The 18,110-nt window shown below is 35.5% G+C and overlaps 1 protein-coding gene across 5 annotated transcripts in view; it reads left to right on the top strand.

The window, feature by feature from the left end:
• The window catches only part of LOC129742952 (myb-like protein AA), an 83,112-nt gene extending 66,090 nt beyond the window's left edge, over positions 1–17,022 (top strand). For all 5 annotated transcript variants that reach the window (XM_055734889.1, XM_055734894.1, XM_055734891.1 and 2 more), the window contains 4 exons: positions 3,098–3,151; positions 3,218–3,560; positions 3,699–3,713; positions 11,865–17,022. In XM_055734889.1, the coding sequence (XP_055590864.1) occupies positions 3,098–3,151; positions 3,218–3,560; positions 3,699–3,713; positions 11,865–11,986 (534 nt within the window). In that variant the 3' untranslated portion in view covers positions 11,987–17,022. The remainder of the gene's footprint in view (positions 1–3,097; positions 3,152–3,217; positions 3,561–3,698; positions 3,714–11,864) is intronic.
• The last annotated feature ends 1,088 nt before the right edge of the window (positions 17,023–18,110 follow it).

Raw genomic sequence — 18,110 nt, 5'->3', positions numbered from 1 at the left:
TCTTTTGGCGGTTTTCCTTCTCCCAGGCTTGGGCACCGAATATCCAAAACCGTACCCCATTTTACAAAAAGGTCGGTGCACCCTGCCGACATAGGCAAGGCAAACCGATCGCGTGAGCCGCTTTCTCTCGCCGAGACTGCTTCCTTCTCGTTTGCGTTACAGGACGACTCGAAGAACTTGCCTACGTACAACCATCTGAGATCCTGAGTACACGAGTTCCATTTTTTCGCCAACGTTTTGAACCGGTCTAATGTGATCGACAGCGTGTCTGTTGCGCCTGTACCACCAGTGGCAGGTGCTGGGAAAAGATCAGAAACCAGAAAAGAACCCTGAGGACATAACCTTATTAGTTGCGAGTTCTCAATTTGCTTCCTGGACATTTTTTTCTTATCCGTTGCAGGGAGTGTTGTGCGCACGGAATCCTGTTTTTTCCAAGGCATGACGCAGGCGATATTGGGAGCCTAAATTATGAAAGCGCAACATGTAACGGACTTATTTTGGACCAGGGGACCTATTTTAGACCACCTTATTAAAGCAATTAATAATGAAAAAAATTAGTACATTACATTAAGTGCCCGGGCTTCAACAATATTTGCTAAAACATTTCATGATTATTTGTTTTATAAGAGAGCTAGACAAGGTGGTCCAAAATTGGCCCTCTGGTCCAAAATAAGTCCGTTACCCTATATTGTGCATGAGCTCATTGCTTTTTGGGGTTAACTCGCCGCTTTTTTGCCGTTGCTTGCGCTCCGTATGCGACACTCGCTTGCTGCCCTTTTCTCGTAGGTTGGATTGCGACGCGATGGGCTCTTGTCTCGATTCTTCGAGCTTCCGTTCATACACGGCGGGACAATCAAAAAAAGGTTCGGGAGCATGTTAACACGTTGTTAAAAAAGTATTTTTTTTGACTCATCAGCAGCCACTGTGGCAGGGTTTTTGAGCAATCCCGTAGATCTGGTGCCGCTTCAGCAATGTTTGCTGTTTCCGGAGGACTGGTTGACCATGCCGATCCATTCGTGTTCCGGTTCTGGTTCCACCTGTGCCGTGTTTCGCACCATCAAATGAAAATCCACGACCGGAAAAGTGCGAGTCACGCCACTATTTTTTTCGTTTTTTCCTCCACTGAGCGAAATTTCATTTTCATTTTTCTTATGTTTTCCCTTGGCATGTATGTCGAAAGAGGGGTTTCACGAAATGACTGGAAACCGCCCAAACTGAGGCTAAAAGTGTGGTAGGTGTTTTTGCTGATCTAAATACATACTTAAATACATGCATCATCATAAATAACGGTGACAATCGATCCTCCTGCTTCCATTTTTTAGGTGAATCGATTTTACGACCGTTTCACTGAATCGATCTTGGATACTGATCTTTTTCTAAGATCGAATAATCCTATTCTAGTGGTGTGATTACATTAGCGCTGAAAAACTTACAAATATGGTGATCAAAAATAAAAAAAATATATATCCGTGTGCGCAATAACGTATAGCTTCTATCTTCAGCTTTTCTAGGCACTCATACCGTATTTTTTTTCACCTGGAGGCAAACTAGAGGCAACCTAGGTTCGCTCTAACTGCTGTCATCGTGCTCATTTATTGCTAGAGAGCCCTGAGAAGAGAGTCAGTTTTGCGAGAAGTTCACCAATACTACACCAATACGTTGTTGTCAAAACATTAAACAGCTGTTTTTGGCTGAAAGCAAAACAGTTGAAATAATGAACGGGAAAATGATGATTGCCGCGATTTTGAACCTCTCGGCCAAGCAAAATCGTACTATCTGCTGTCCAGTGCAATCTGAACACGAAAAAAGGCAATCCGGATGTGAAGAACCGAATGAAGAAATCTAGAAGGGAGAACAAAATCACAGCTGCATGTAAACATTGCGCTCGTTCTCACGCACACCTACGAATGGAATAACTCGAAACCCGAAAATCGTTTTTTTATTCTGACGGTTCCAGAGCCAAATCCGGAATCAAAAAAAAATACGCCATCAGTGAAGTTTTTTTGGGCATTCGGTAGCTTATCTACAGTCTTTTTTCCGTAGCATGTTTTTCGAGTTTTTTTTTCTTCTTAACGGAAATTGAAGTCTTGAAGCTGAAGATTGTCTGTAAAACATATTTGAATTACATTACGAGGTTTTCATCCAAATATCATTTTTGTTAAAATCGATTGTGAAACAAAAGAGATATTGCGATTTTGGTCAGAAGTGTCAAATTGACATTCCAGGAACTTCAACGGTACAATTTTCTGGGATGAATGAGAGTTAAAGAGAAGTTTACGAAGCGCAACATAAAGCAAAAGTAGACAGACTCTCCATTTTCCTGCAGCTCATTGAGAGCAAGCACTTGAATCTCTTGGCTCGTGATATTCTTTTGTTGCTTACTCGAAGCAAATGGATTATGCTAGTACGAATAAATACGTTCCCACAGGGTCTCGTTGGGTACTGGAACGAAGAATGCCACGAAGTGGTAAATTCCTGGCAAAAAAATCGTTGGGTGCAGAACAAGATTTTAAATATGCTCAATCGCTTCTTGCATTAACATTTTGAGTAAATTGGTTGCTCTTTCTTGTGAGAAACTTCTTAACAGGATTTCGATGTCTTTCCTTCCCTTTCAGAGTTTCGTTAAAGTTTTTATCAATTTTTGATAAGTTAACAAGGGAAATTAGTTTGAAACATGGATTTCAAAATTTAAATTTTTCGGACAAATTAAGCCTTGAATAAAAATTTTGCAAAGTTCATTTCCCAATTCCTTTTAAGTTATAACAATATTTCAAGGTATTATTTCCTGATCGCATCTTCTATTGCAGGATGATTTTGTTTTTTTTGTATGGTAGTAAACGCATTACAGTTCAGTAGGACGCATTCCATCGTGTCGTAATTCTCGCGATCTCAATCTCTTCTTTTTGAAATGTTATGATTCTTACTAATTTTCAAAACCGTATCTTAATGTGCTGTTTACGCTTCTGTTGGAAGTAGAGATAGAACGCCTTCTAATTTACATGGAGTTTGGAATATAAGTTCCTTCAAAATCTCAACTCTTGAGGTGTCCCCTTTTCTAATGTTTGCTTTTCATTTTTCGTGTCTTTCCGAACAACAGGGAGATAGTTCTTTGCCACCGGATTTCACCACAAATCAGCTGGTGTTTGGAACGGTATACAAGTTTACTAGACTTTTGTTCTCAATCCAGAAATTAACTTACCGAGCATTTTTTTTACAGTTTGAGGATGCCTACCTGACGCTAAATAACGATCTCAACCTGCGAACGGATCATTCGCATCAACAGCAGCAGCAACAGCAACAACAACAACAACAACAGCAGCAACACCAGCAGCAACACCAACAGCAGCAACAACAACAACAGCAGCATCAATCATCTCCCCAGCAGTCCCCGCATTTGAACTCGGTCAACTGTGGCTCCCTGCCAAATAGTTTGAACCACTCTAATCCTGCCGCCTATGGTCACAACCACCACAACGGAAGTAACGAACCGTTACTCAGTTTGCAGACGGCGCCGCAGATTCAAACGACCCCTACCACGATACCTGAGATTGTCTTTACTGGTAAGTGGTTTTTGGATTAACATTCTCGAATATCTTTACGTTTTGGAATCGATACGTACCACTATGTTTACATTTGTGAAACACTAATAGCTCATTGTGTCATTTTTGTAACTAATGCATTTTTCTCATCTTTTACAGATTTCTCAACGAGAGGTATGTATTTTTAAAACAGAAATCTAAAGCAACAACATTGTAGTGTTATAAATTACTTTAAAGCTTATTAGCTTGAAAAAGTTTTCCTACATAAAGATCTGGAAAATGGATCCATAAGTACCAAAAATAGATCTTTGTTGAGTTCTTTTAGACATTTGAACAGACTATTGAACAGTCTTGGGTGATTTGAATCAAATCCGTAGGAACGGGGGGGGGGGGGGGGGGGGGGGGGGTTGGGGGTTAAACCCCCCCCATGAGGGTCCAAAAATGTCAAGCAATATGTTCTTCTCTATACTCAAAATAACGAATTCCCAATAAAATTTTGATGATCGACTAAAATTATACAAGAGTGACAATATCTGTTCAGAAATAAAGACATAACCTAAAAGTCTTATCCCAGGTCAATCATTCTACTTCTGTTTTTCTAAAAATTTCTAACTTGTTGATAGAAATTTCATCCCGAATATACTATTCAAATGGGATAAGACTAAACTTGCCAAATCACTCAGATTTCGCCGGATTTTTTACACTTGATTTGCAAAATAAAACAAAAAATTAAAATTAAGTCGGGAAAATTATGCATTTTGCATCTTGAGTTTTTGAGTAAATTTTAACAAAATTATATGAACGTTTTTTGAAAGCTCAATATGTGATTTGAAATAGACTGATGTATTTCGATAAACAAAAGTTAAGTGTTTTTCTTCATGATCTTTGATTGAAAATTTTGATATTGGCGGATATTGGCAAAAATATTCTGGATTTGCACGACCCGGATACTAGCGGAAAAATAATTTAAATTAAAACTCAATGTATGTGATGAGAGTTCGGATTCTGTATCCGGTTTATTATTACTGAACTTCAGTTTGGATCATCATTGCGCAAAAATCCTGATTCGAATCTCGATTTTGGATTTCATACTTCTATATTCGAAACTCATCATTTCGGAATATTAAGAGAAAGTATTTAAAATTACTAATCATTTTTGAGATTTGAAATTTTAACTTTATTTCTTATGCAGAATTCCAACTAAAGAAAGTTTCATAATGATGATCCATAATTGAAAAATCTTAAACAGTTTGTGCAATTTCGAATAAATAACTGAAGAAAGAATTCTCATTTAAAGTCAAAAATTTAGAATTCAAAAAAAAAAAATCTGGTTGAAAATTCTGAACAAAATTTTTGCTTTTTGGCTCATAATTGGTGACAATTATTATTTAGAGTTTAAATTTCAAAAACCTTTTTCAAATTCGCAATCTAGATTTCGAACTCATGTTTAAAAGGCAGTACTCAGATTCGTTATCAAAATTAAAAAGTCAGATTTAACTCGAAGTTAAGTTTTAAAATCAAAATTACAATATTAATGTGAGCATTTCATTGAGGATTCAAATTACAGGCGATCGCCGTTTCAAAATTTTGATTATGGATTCAAAATAAAAAAATTATATTAAATCAGAATCAATTTTGAAAACAAACCAGAAGATATCATAAATTAAAAATACAATTTTTGGATTTTTTATTTCACAGGATTATAATCACGAAATAAATTATCAATGGTAATTTTATGAGGCCAAAGAACTTGTATTGTAACATATTTGCAGATTTTTCTTAAAAAAGGTTCAAACTAAAATCATTTATTTTAATCAAGAAGAAAATAAATCTGATTCGAACCGCAAACTTAATCTCTTACTTTTATTTCTAAATATTTGATAATTTTTTACCAATGCCTCAAATGATCATACTCGAAAAGAATTAGCTTACTACTTTCTAATTTAAGTAAATATAATTTTTTTTTTTCTTGAAATGAATCTTCAAATCCCTAATTTTAACTTCTTGGCAAATCAGCAACTTCTAGAACTTGTTTTCGAAAATAAGAATCAATTCCTTACTTTGAATGTAAAAAACTCAAACCTAAAAAAAAAAATTCTAATTTTTTTAAACTATTCCTTATGTGTGCATTGTTCAAGCAAAAATGTTTTAGGAACAATTTTGTCACCAAAACCCCCCCGCCCCATGAGCCAGTTCCTTCTACGGCCCTGGATTTGATAGCTGCTTGGCTATCTGAACAGAAATAAATTGTAATTATCTTTTGAAGTGCAATTAGCACTCCATACATAATAGCATATAGCTCAGCCTCCAAGACTGTACAATATCTACCTAGAGGTTGAGCATGTTCTATGTTCAACTCGTGACAGCACGGAGAAAAAAGTATAGTTTTTCCAACAATATTCCGCCTTTATTTCAACTAAATATATAGTAGATTATTTGATTGATATTTTGCGTTATACAAAACATATAATAGATTCAACTATAGTTGTATGATTGAATTTAAGCATTCAACTATAAATTTAATAGATTCAACTATAATCGAATGATTGATGTTGTGCATTCAACAATAAATATAGTAAATTCAACTATACTGATATAGTTGATTGAACTGTAAATATAATACAATTAACTATATTTCTACGATTGATTTTGGTCGTTCAACTATTATCTCCCGATATTATCACTTCCTTTTGCAGTAATGCTTGCTCCTGTTTCTAAACTAAGCGTATAGGTTCGTTCCGAGCATAGTGTCCACGAGTTGATCCAGGATGAATAAGAAACAGTTGTTAAAAGTTCACCTTTAATTCGGCTAGCAAGTTTCGTGTGGAAAAATTATCATTTTCCGTTTTCCCTCTTAAAAAATCGCAAAATAAATCCTGACTTAAGTTGGATTGCAACTCGCATGCAGGCAATTATCAACTGCACTTTTGATTCCATATTGGGCCGCGGACTCAAAAACTGGATCAGGTAGGGAATCCGGTTGATTGCAAAAGAACCATTGCAAAATAACCTTGTGCCCGTAAGAACTTTTTTACCATGCAATCACTTTCCTTGGAATAGAACCTGCTGTCGTCATTGAGCGATCCATTTCAGATCCGGATGATGTTACTCCGTTATTCAATTTTCCTCCAAAGTGCAAGTTGATTCTGGCTAAATTGTAGTCTTCTTTCTCTTATTTGGAGCTGCAATCTTGTACAAAAAAGTCGAGTCAGTGACAAAGACTATATGCCCAAGAAAAAAAAAATCATAAAAATCAATTATACATACATTTCTTTCAAAAACATTTGAACTTAGCTTCTATGTTTAGTATAGTTGAAAGCCAAAACTCAATCATACAATTGTAGTTGAATCTATCATATGTACAGTTGAATCATACATACCATTACAGTTGAATCTATTATAATCATAGTTAATTGCATAAGGCCAATCAGCAGTTTATAGTTGAATCTATTATATTTATAGTTGTTTATAATCCCTAAAATCAATCATATAATTGAAGTTGAATATATCGTATATACAGTTGAATCAATTATATCATTACAGTTGAATGCATTATTTTCATAGTTGATTGCTTAAGGTCAATTAGCAGTTTGTAATTGAATCTATTATATAAATAGTTGAATGCGAAAAAATCAACTACACTTCGATGATTGGTACACGCAGCGAAAAGATTTTTTATTTCAAAGGAAAGTGCCGCAAAAACAAAGGATTTTTTCCTTTGATTTTGGGATAAATAAAAAATCCTGTGGTTCAAATTCATTTTTCTTTGTTTCAAAGAATTTTTCTTTTGAAAAATCTTTGATTCAAAATATTAATGCTTTGATACAAAAACCAGTTTCGTTTGATTCAAAGTTATTTTCTTTTACTCAAATGTAATTTAGATATAGATTTAAAAGAATTTATTCATTGAACCATTTTCCATTTAATCCAATTGGAAGATTTTTTTCCTGTTGTTTCGAAGTTCCTATAAGGAATTTGAAAAATAAAAAGAAACAATTTTAAATCTTAAATCCAGTTGGAACTTGCGCACAAAACGAAAATAAGAAATCTACCTAGCCATCGATGGAACGATATCGCACAATAGAAGACTTAACAGAGCAACCACATGCTAATTTTTTTGTCCGTTCGGCACATGTGCACTCGCATGGCGGTCGAACCATCCATAATTAACTGTATCGAAAAATGTAGTGCCTCCTCTATTGGGTACTACTTCTTCAATACAGTTAATTGATGCGGGACAAAGAATTTAGTATGTGGTCAAGCTTCTATTTCAAATGCTCTTCGCTCTTTTCGCCACCTTAGAATTTTCTTCTTCTGATCTTCTATCCGTCTTTCATTTCAACTCTTTAATCCTCACCGATAAAGCCGCAAATTAATTTCAATTCTTTTTTATTCACAAACACATAGAACACTGGTTCACTATAATCGGTTCACCGGGCCCTTATCGTTGACAAAGTTTTGCATTCTCCGTGGGCCGGTCAATAAACTTCCGGAAGCCACTCCGGATGCTGGCTGGTCCGACTGGTGATTGCCGTTGAAGATTGGGCCGAGGTGTTACTCTGCGCAGCTTTTACCATATTCGAAGGGACTTGGAAATCTATCCGCCGACCGTGGTCCTGTAACTATGCAAGCGCTTTTAGAAAATCTTAAATTCACTCAAATATTGACTTTTTGATTAACTTACACTTACCATTTTGCATCATGAATCCTCCTTATTTATAGCTTACTCCGATTCACTGGTTTGATTTTTTAAACGAGCGGCCGAACTTTATTTGGTTTTTCGGTTTTCAATTCTTCTTGCAAGTCAATCCAAAATATCTTCTAAGTTGAAGTTTTTGTTTCAAAAAATTATTCTTTTCCGTTGAAAACATTTTTCTTTGGTTGAAAGAAAATTTACTTTGTTCCAGAAGAAATATGCAATTGAAAAAATGTCTATTGAATCAAAGAATTTGTTTAAAATCAAAGTCCAAAATTATTCAATTCAAAAAAATAATTCTTTCCTGAAACCTGATAACCATTCTTGAGAAGGAAATTTGACTTTAAACCCCATGTATTGAAAACTACTCGAGAGTGCTAAATCGTTTGGCGCTAAATTAAACTCGTTTAATCTAACTAATTCAGGCCTCACATTTGTATGACTCGATGATCTTTCGATACTTCCTGACAGCTAGAGACCAACTGCCTGTAGACGAAAAACACATGAGAAGGCTTCCTGTTTTAGGAACAAGTGAAGAGGTTTGATAGAAAACGGAGCATCTAGTGCTGCAATAGGAGTTTTTGTGAACGATCCGGACATCCCTAAAAGACACATTCTTTGAAGGTGCTTTAGTTTTGTCCGAACTGTTGCAGCTTCTCCTTTCTGCCACGACACTGAGTACTGTATCCTTTCACATGGATTTTACGTGAATAAGCTATTCAGAACTACGTGAACATCAAATAGAATGCACCAAATCCGTTTATTAGTAATTCCAATTGATGCAAAAGAATCCGAGCTTTTGTTGTGGAGCTTTTAGCTTTCTAATTAAAAACTCAACCAAAGAGAGTATTGTGATTGCTGTTGTAGTTCAAGAAAATAATTTTAAAGCTCCTCATATAAATTTAAGATAAGAAACATTTTTTTCACTGCTCTGGTGGTTCGTGTTCGTAGTTAGAAAACTATGTGATTGTTAACAAAGTTCAAGTCTTTCATACCGTTTATCGTGATCTACCGGGCATGAAATTCAATATTGTTTTGTTGGATTTACTGACCGTTCACTTTAGAACTTGAACATTGAGCCACAAAACAGTGCTGCGCAATTTTTTGTCCAAGCTTTCGGCGGCGGGTGACGATTTTAGGTGACAATTGTCGGTACCTTTTCAGGTGGTGACGAGATAGAAATTCAATGAAAAATTTATGAAACGGAATAATTTGGCTCTAAAAGTTCAACAATATTAAAATATGACCATTTTAAAAACAATTTTCACGAACAAATCTAGATTCGATGAACTAATTCGGCAATCGATGAGGATTGTAGGTACCTTTTTAGGTGGGGACGAAAAAGAAATTTAACAGAAAATTTATGTACATGGGAATGAAAGGCTCTAAATAGTTAATTAAATGATTTATTCTAAAATATCAAACCAATTTACTTGTGAACAGCGCATTTGAGCGACGATTTTCGATGACGATTGTGGATACGTGTTCGGATATATAAGTACAGAAATTAAAGGATAAGCTGCGAATATAAATTAAATCAACTAAAATAATTTAAACAGTGAACAGAAAAGCTAGTTTATTTTGTTTTTTTTTCTTATTTAAAACAACTTAAAGAAAAAATTGTAAAAAAACACAAGATCAATTTATAACTGAATTTGTGATTCCTCAACATATCCGGATTATCCGAAACTTTTCTGTGCCGAAACTAAGTAGCGGTAGAAAGATCAATTGAACTGCTCTGCGGCAGCGTCTGTTTCTACTTCCGAAACGGAACTTCAGGTATCCGCTGCTGACTGACTGTTTTTCCCAAGGGGCTGAAGAAAACAAAAATTTCCGTACCAAGTTTTCAGTCAAGAAACCCGCAGGAAGAAGAAAAATGAAACGAGTGAAACACGTATAGGGGCAACATGGCTTCCTCATTGCAAAAATTTCAACCAGAGGCAATTTTCTAATAATCCTTAAAATGATATCTGCGGCTCGGGAATGTCAATCAAAGGGATCTTTGGTAACATTAATAAATTATGGTTGGGCACAAAATGCAGAGGGTTCAGCATAATCCTTGTTAAAATTGATTCTAAATCTGCAGTATGACAATAACAGATGCGTTTGGCAACCAAAATGTTACCCTATTTCGAGTCTGTTATGGGGTGAAGTGTTTAATTTCGGGAACCACACTGACGTTCTGGTACCAAAAATTTGGTACGATGCGTTTGTATGCGATTTGACAGCTGGTTCAGTCCTCTGGTTTTTCCTTCAGCCGCCGCTGCTACATTTTAGGACACGATACTTTTATGCTTCGCAAATAGATTTTCACCTTTCTCCATCCGGGGGCGCCTGCACGGCTGGCGTTGCTGGAAAAGTGATATCGCCACTGGTGCTGGTCATATTTGCGAGTGTTGGCGTTCGAACAGCAACCGTTGACTTCCGTGTACTACCTTTGTGTCCTCCTCTGAAGGATGGGACATTTGTTCGTTTTCCACATCCGCTACGATCCTCGGCTCCATTTCTAGCTTAACCTACTCGCTTAAGCCGTACAGTCCTACGGTGACGGTTTTCGAACCGAATTTTTCAATATTTTATTAACAAACCGAGCTGATTTGACACATGGGTTCATCCAGTCACTCACCTAGGAATGAGTGTCTGTCACTTTGCCCACATTGACTCCGGGAATAAGGTGACAAAACTCACGGTGACTCCGAGGTGAGGTGACAAACGTCACCTCACGCGCGGCGCAGAATAAGGGCCAATGTTTATGGTTCTGCCGCCCTGCCAGATGGGATCCAAGCTTTGCAGCTTTCCACACAAGCATTGCAGCTTTGCATTCAAGCTTTGAGTGGAAGCACATCATCACACCAATACTTTGAAAATCAAGCGTAACTTCACTCACACAATGTTTATGTTTATATTGTTTACAACAATGTAAATGGCACTGGTGCATGTGTGTGCGTGAAAAAAGTTCTAACTCGAGCTTGGATCTCATCCCGTCAACCCTCATTTGGCGCTAGTGTTTTGTCGCCAGAATTCCGTGGAGCCTGGTCTAACTCAACTCCCAAATCTTTCATCGAGGTTCGCCAAGACGATCTTCGTAGATGATATTGCTCATATTCCTAAGAAAAAGTAATCACATTGCATTTAGAGGCGTTGATTTTTAATCCGAATCTACTGAAACATTCCCGTGAACTGTGTAAGGCATTTTGAAGAGTCATACAATGCTCTGGGTGGCGAATAGGCAGAGGCGTGTATAAATCATCGGTGTATACCAGAACGAATACATCCGTGAAGAACAGAAGGGATCCCAAGTGTCTCCCTTGTGGTACACCACTGTCAACCGAGAAAGTACTGTTCTCTAGCTTTACATAAAGTGTATTACACAAGTTTATAACTTCTTCATACGTTCACTAACATCATTTATGAAGATCTTGTAGGGTTGACAGCGGGGTGACCTGTTTAGTACCGATCGAATAAGGAGCATCTGTGATTATCCAGATTCATCTACATTTCTGCAGTCTAAACTTGAACAATAACAATCTGATCGAGTATACTCATGTGATCATTAATTCCATTTTAAAACACAGAAATAAATTTACCTTTTTGCTCAATCATTCACATTTGATCTTTACCTCCTTCAGACGACTTCGAAACCGATCTGGGCCTCGGCCAGATGGACTTTCACAGTTTTCAGATGCTGTCCGACAGTGGTGCCATCATCGATACGCTGGACGAGGACAGCTTCCGACGGGAACTTCAGTGAGACAACGTGCCGCCGGACGGTTGCTGTCGACTGTTGGAAGCCGTCGAGGACAACTGCAACGCCAACGATGAGGCAAACGTCGTCGTCGACAAAGGGGAGGACAACGACGGCATCAACGTCGACATGACGCGGCTGCAGGCTTTCGTTACCCTGCTCTAGAGATATCTACGTATAAGATAAGTTGTGTTCCCTCCGTTTAGTTGTTTAATTTTTGGTTAAACGTTTTACTTAACAGAGAATGTTGGACCGGGACACAGGATTTACTAGGAGAAAATAAATCAACAGACTTTCCTCCCCCGCGTGGAAACAATTTGATTTTTGTTTTCGGGATGGAAAGATTTTGCTAGTTTTAGATTATGAGTTATGCTTTTAGCGAGTGAACGCGGGATCAGATTGTAGAGGCGGAAAAGTGCGCGTTTTATACAATTTTAAAACTACATGTAAAAGAACCTACTTGAGATAAAATACAGATGCAAACTGGAAGCTTATGTCTACGATAGTGATAAGGTAAAAGGTGATTAGAATAATATTCATCTAGGCCTGAGATGATAGGCAACAGTAGTATGATTTTTGTACGATTTAGGATTTAGTTTTTGTGCTGAAGGAATGCAGTAGATTTCGTAACCGCGGAAGCACAAATTAAACCTGTTTACCTTAGTTTTGGCGCAAATGATTGTTTTCGTATTTGCTCGATACCAATTCCCCCTTACTAACATCTTTAAACGAATTTACACATGACCAGTATAGTTTTTCCTTACGTTCATAATTTGGATATAGGCAGGTATTTCTGTGAATGGTAATAAACACGCGTACATTTTAAACGAGCCTGGTATTTTAGTTAAAGTAAAATGAAACGGAAAAAATACTTAATATTGTTTTGTAAGCGAACATTTTGAAGCCAACATTCGTTAAAACAAAATGTACGACTGAGATGTTTTGATGCGAGAGTCTCTAACCTTTAGCATGGAACTGTGAGAGATGACAAAAATGTATTTAGATAGAAAATATACGCGAAATGAAATTTCTCCTGAGCCTTTATTGAGCTAAACCAAAACGAAAACTAAGGACTAGTGATGATGATGAAGGGCGAAGCGAAAGATTTTCGGCGACGGAAGTCTCGTTGGAAGAATAATATATCGTAACATATCAGATCCATTTTCTCTACCATAGTCAAAGGAAATAGTCAACCGATGCAAACAGAAAATTAATATTAACACTTTACGGTTTAGTGTTGAAAGCAGCAATCCCAGAAAACCAAAACCCATTTACATGATATTGCTCTCTTAAACTCTCCCATTATTCGCATTTCTATTCAACAAAGAGGTTAAACAATCTTCGACTGTAAGAAAATCTACCGTTTCTATTCAACTATTAAAAGTTATCGTCTCCATTTCACTTTTACCTAATAATAACTAGTTAGTTTCGACCCCATTTGTCTAAAAACCCAAAGTAAATACAACTTTCTAATCACTTGTCTAAATGCATTCAAAAAACCAGATACAAAAAACAGCAATCCTGAAAGCGATCCTTTTAATAAACTATACTTACGAAAATGAAATATAACCAATATAAAACACAAAGGTTAGCAGCGATTGAGATCATTTTTCGGATCAATGTTGCTCGATGCAGAATAATGGATTAGTTTTATACACGCAATGGGTTTCTTTGAGAAACGAATTAACATATTTGTCATGAACTTAATCAGGAACATATTTCAATTACAATTCTATAACTTGTCAGAACTTGGTTTTTACAAGTTTACTATACAACTAATTGATTTCTAATTATTGTTAGCTACACTAGACGTAGAACTATAAAAAGTCTGATGTTTCAACTATGAAATAGAAAAACGTTCGAAAAAAGTATTTCAATACGATACGAAAAATGATCTCATTTTAGAGTTTCCTTAATCATACTCAAAAACACGCACACACATACACTCTCACATTCACACATACATACAGACATACCGACACGAAAGCATACCGGTTAGTTAGCTTCCCGAATAAAGTCCTCCGAGTTACAGAAACCAAAACGGTAGACGGATCGGCCTCGTAGCAATAAAAAAGATTTAACGGCAGGTTGGCGAAACTGGCTGCAAAACCCTTTAGAACCATCCTTATCATACCATAGATTCGTTTCCAATAAGAAAAAAGGAAAACAGCAACACCCACAAGAGAACAAGGAAAAACGATACAACAGAAATCAAAATAATAAGAAAACAAGGAAACAACATAGTCTCAGCTCTAATGAAACTAAACGAGAGTTCTTGAAGGAAACGATTTAGTATAAACAAAATGTGTAAATGCATAAAACCGACCAAAATGTATAAATTATATGTTAAGTCGAAATCTCAGCATGTGTTTTTATTTTTGGTGAAAGATTTTTTTTTTTTTTGGTTAGTTTTCGTTTCTTAGGTTTAGTCAAATTTCGGTTCGTTTCGATGAAGTGGTTATTTTTTTTCAGTGTGGTGTATGATAAGTTTTTATTTAATTTTTTAAATGTCTCATTTAAAATTTTCTCAGACGTTTTGGTTTATTTCAACGCATAGGAACTTTATGAACAGGCTAGAAAACATTGTTTCGATTGTTTTTTTCAAAGCCGGAGTAAAATTTGTTTTTCTGCCCAATGCATAGTGGTCCAGAAATGAAATTTAGCGGGAAACAATAATGAGCGCCTCTCTTTTAAGTTTAAAGGCCGTCATATAGTACACAAATGCGTGTGCAATTGACTAGTTCACTTTTCGGCTTTTTTCGCTGATCACAATGTCACTTACAGGGTTTGATTCTCATTTTCATTTTCAAGTACTCTGGACAAATTTGAGTTAATTAAAGTAAGTTTTCAGCGGCGCTAGGAGTTTTAGTGAAAAAGTCTATTTTTCTTGAAAACTTTCGTAAATGTTCTCTAGCAAGCTATTGTTAATACAAAATGATGGTTTTATAGTGCAAGGTGATTGGTATGTCAAACATCTGTATGCAGGGATGCCAATGTGCCTGATTTTTCGAGCCTCAGACTGACAACCTGATAATCCATTGAATTACCCTGATTTTTGAAAATATGCCTGATTTTTTATGATTTTCGCGAATGTGATGAAAAATGGGCATTAAGAAACTGGATTAGTTACCATTGCTGAAGTGAAAAAGTGAAAATGTGGCTGAATCAAAGCAATCGAAAGATTCCCATTAATTCTTATATAAAAAAGGAATAAGAGGGAATCTTTCGATTGCTTTGATTCAGTTAAATTATTCAACCTATTAGGCTCACAACACACATTAGAGTGAAAATGGGTGCGATGACCAAATTTCCGTTACTTTAACGTAGCCTGATTTTTATTTCATCGGTTCCCTGATTTAAAAAAAATGTTGGCAACCCTGCCTGTATGGATCTGTTTTAGATAATCGACTAAATCAAACCGAAAAAAAAAATAAAAATTCCTTAACTACAAACTTGCACAGAAAATTTCCTTACAAGTTGAGATTTTAAAATCAGTAGAAAAAAACATTTTCCATACATAAAAAAATTTTTTTATCATCATGGCATTAACGCATTTGGCAAACCTTTACAGCAACTTAAGACAGTCATTTTGAATGAAATAATTTTAAGGTGGTTCATATCGACTTCGAGGTACGAAAATTATTTTCTAACTGTGAAAATGTAGAGGCCAGGCCTACATTATTGTAGAACATAATAATTGAATTGATGGAAGTATTATGACAGTTTATTTTCATAAAGCTAGGGTGGTCCTACAGAAAAAAAAATCTGATATCTTTTCTGTATGATATTTTATCAGAAAGTTTTGTGAAGCAAGATTTCAGTTAATTTTAAGGCGCACCTTTTCTGATAAAAGATAACATTTTTTTTAAATTTTTATGTTGAAAAAAAAGTCAAAAAATAAAAGAAATCGAATAAATTGTCATCATAAAACTCTTAGTTTTAGAGATAAATGTTTGACCTATTCGACAAAGATTCATGAAATATTTTGTTTAAAAATATTGTAGAATAATAAAGGCGTCTATCTTATCACATTAGGAAATAATTTGAGTGCCTCAAAAACCTTACAACCACTTTAAAAAAAAATTAATTCAAAATGACATCCTTTTGTAGAAGTTTGTCATCAAGAATGCGAAGACATCAAAGGCGTTAAACTTAATATGAAGATGCTAATAATTGTTTCCCGCTAAATTTTATTCCTGGACCACTGTGCAATGTGTATTGCAACAACTTGGGTCAAATTTTCACAGAATCCAAAAAAAAAAAAACTCTCAGAAAGTCCGAACAACCTAGATTGTTATCCTTCCGACATATTCAATTTTGTCAGGCACATGCGTTTTGACTAAATTTGAATGTATTTCTTCAGTCATTTTGTATGGGCATTCATTCCGGCATTTTTATAATTTTTTTTTCACAATTTTCAAAACTTTCAATAACTATTATCAGTATAGGTTGAGAAAATTGATATGATGTTCCAGCGTTTCTGATTTCAAATGACTCCAGTTTTTTTTAATTAAATTTTTTTCGTATGAAATAATTTTATTTCGTTTTACTTGTGTTGAGTTACATTCCTCGTGCAAACATTCAAATGGGCCTATCTGCATATAAAAATTCCTGCAGTTACATATTTTACAATATAATTTCAACTTTTCATTGTTTTCAGTTGAAACATTGTTGTTTTTTTCGAATAAGCATAAAAAAGCAAGAATGTGTGATCAATGTAACTAAAGTGTATATTTTTAATATAGGATATATACAAATTTGAGCGATCATTTTCAACCATCGACAGTACCTTTAAAACTAAAATCCAAAATCTAACTTTAAATATGCTGTGTAAACGAACGGTAAAACTAAAAGAACAAGCTAGTATAGTAAAAAAAAACAAAATACAAACATCAGAAAGAGAATCCGCACAAGTTAATTCCAGCTTGCGCCTTACGTCTCTGTGAGTGTACCTTTTTTATAGACTTATTTTTCGAGCGAATGTAAATGTGATGAGAGCTAAACAAAAAAGAAATTAAATGATGAACGAAGCAGATCGCTAACGATATTTATGATTGGACTCAATTCTGATTGTACATAGGAAACGACAAAAGAAAACTAAAAAGCTAGTATAACTATATAACAATATTTGCCACATTTTCCCCATTTACATGGAATCTTGTTATTGGATTGAGTATGAAGATTTTTCCTTAGTTTAAGAGTAGTTATGACATCCAGACTTTAACATTTGTTAATGTTTTTCAAAAGTGTATTAGATTAGATAAGGCCAATAATAATGAAAAAAAAAAAAAAAACAACGTGTCGACAGAGTCGAAGCAAGTCGAAACCCTGAAACTGCGAGATAAGTAACGTTTTAAAATGCGACATTGGTGCGTCTCTCGGTATGTGTGCACCTGTCATAAGTCAAAGGGATCAGTAGACCCATACTGTAGAATGGAATGGAACATATACAATTGACTTGACAGATTCGGTACTTTTATGTGATGTCAATTATCGGTACAATGATTGTTGATCTGTGAAGAGTCGTATGTAGTTCTTGGTAAAAAAATGTGTCGATATCTGGCTCCCTTACCTTTGGACAGCTTTTCACCAAAACCTCCCCCACTCTCGAAAGATGTCTGTCTGCATGCAGCAGTGTTGTAAGTGTGTAAAGAAAAAAAAACAAAACGGACTCCTCTGGTGCAAGAAAACACAAAACCAGGATAATAAGAATAATTAACAAAACAACAAACACCCGCGTGATATTTGTCTGCTAATAAATAATGATAAAAAAAAAACCTACAGAATCACATTTGAATCCAACCACAACACAAACATACATATTGTCAACATTCACTTCCCATTGCCAAGGAAACAATGACCACAACACTGATCGTGTACCAACACCAACAACAACAAAAAATGAAATAAAATGGCGGAGCGTAACAACGGCAAAATGTACTTTCTCGAGGTTAAGAACAAACTAAATAAACACAATACGAGCAGACAAAAAAAAAGCAAAACCAACCCTGAGAGACAACTAAATAAAAACAAGAAAAAAAACAATAGAGAGACTCTACGTTGAAAAAGCATGGAGAAATCTAGCAGTTTTCGCTGTGATGAAAATCAAAAATAAAAAAACTGATAATAA

This window comes from Uranotaenia lowii, chromosome 2 (assembly GCF_029784155.1).
Source record: "Uranotaenia lowii strain MFRU-FL chromosome 2, ASM2978415v1, whole genome shotgun sequence".
NCBI lineage: Eukaryota > Metazoa > Arthropoda > Insecta > Diptera > Culicidae > Uranotaenia > Uranotaenia lowii.
This window is presented reverse-complemented; position numbering and strand designations above follow the sequence as displayed.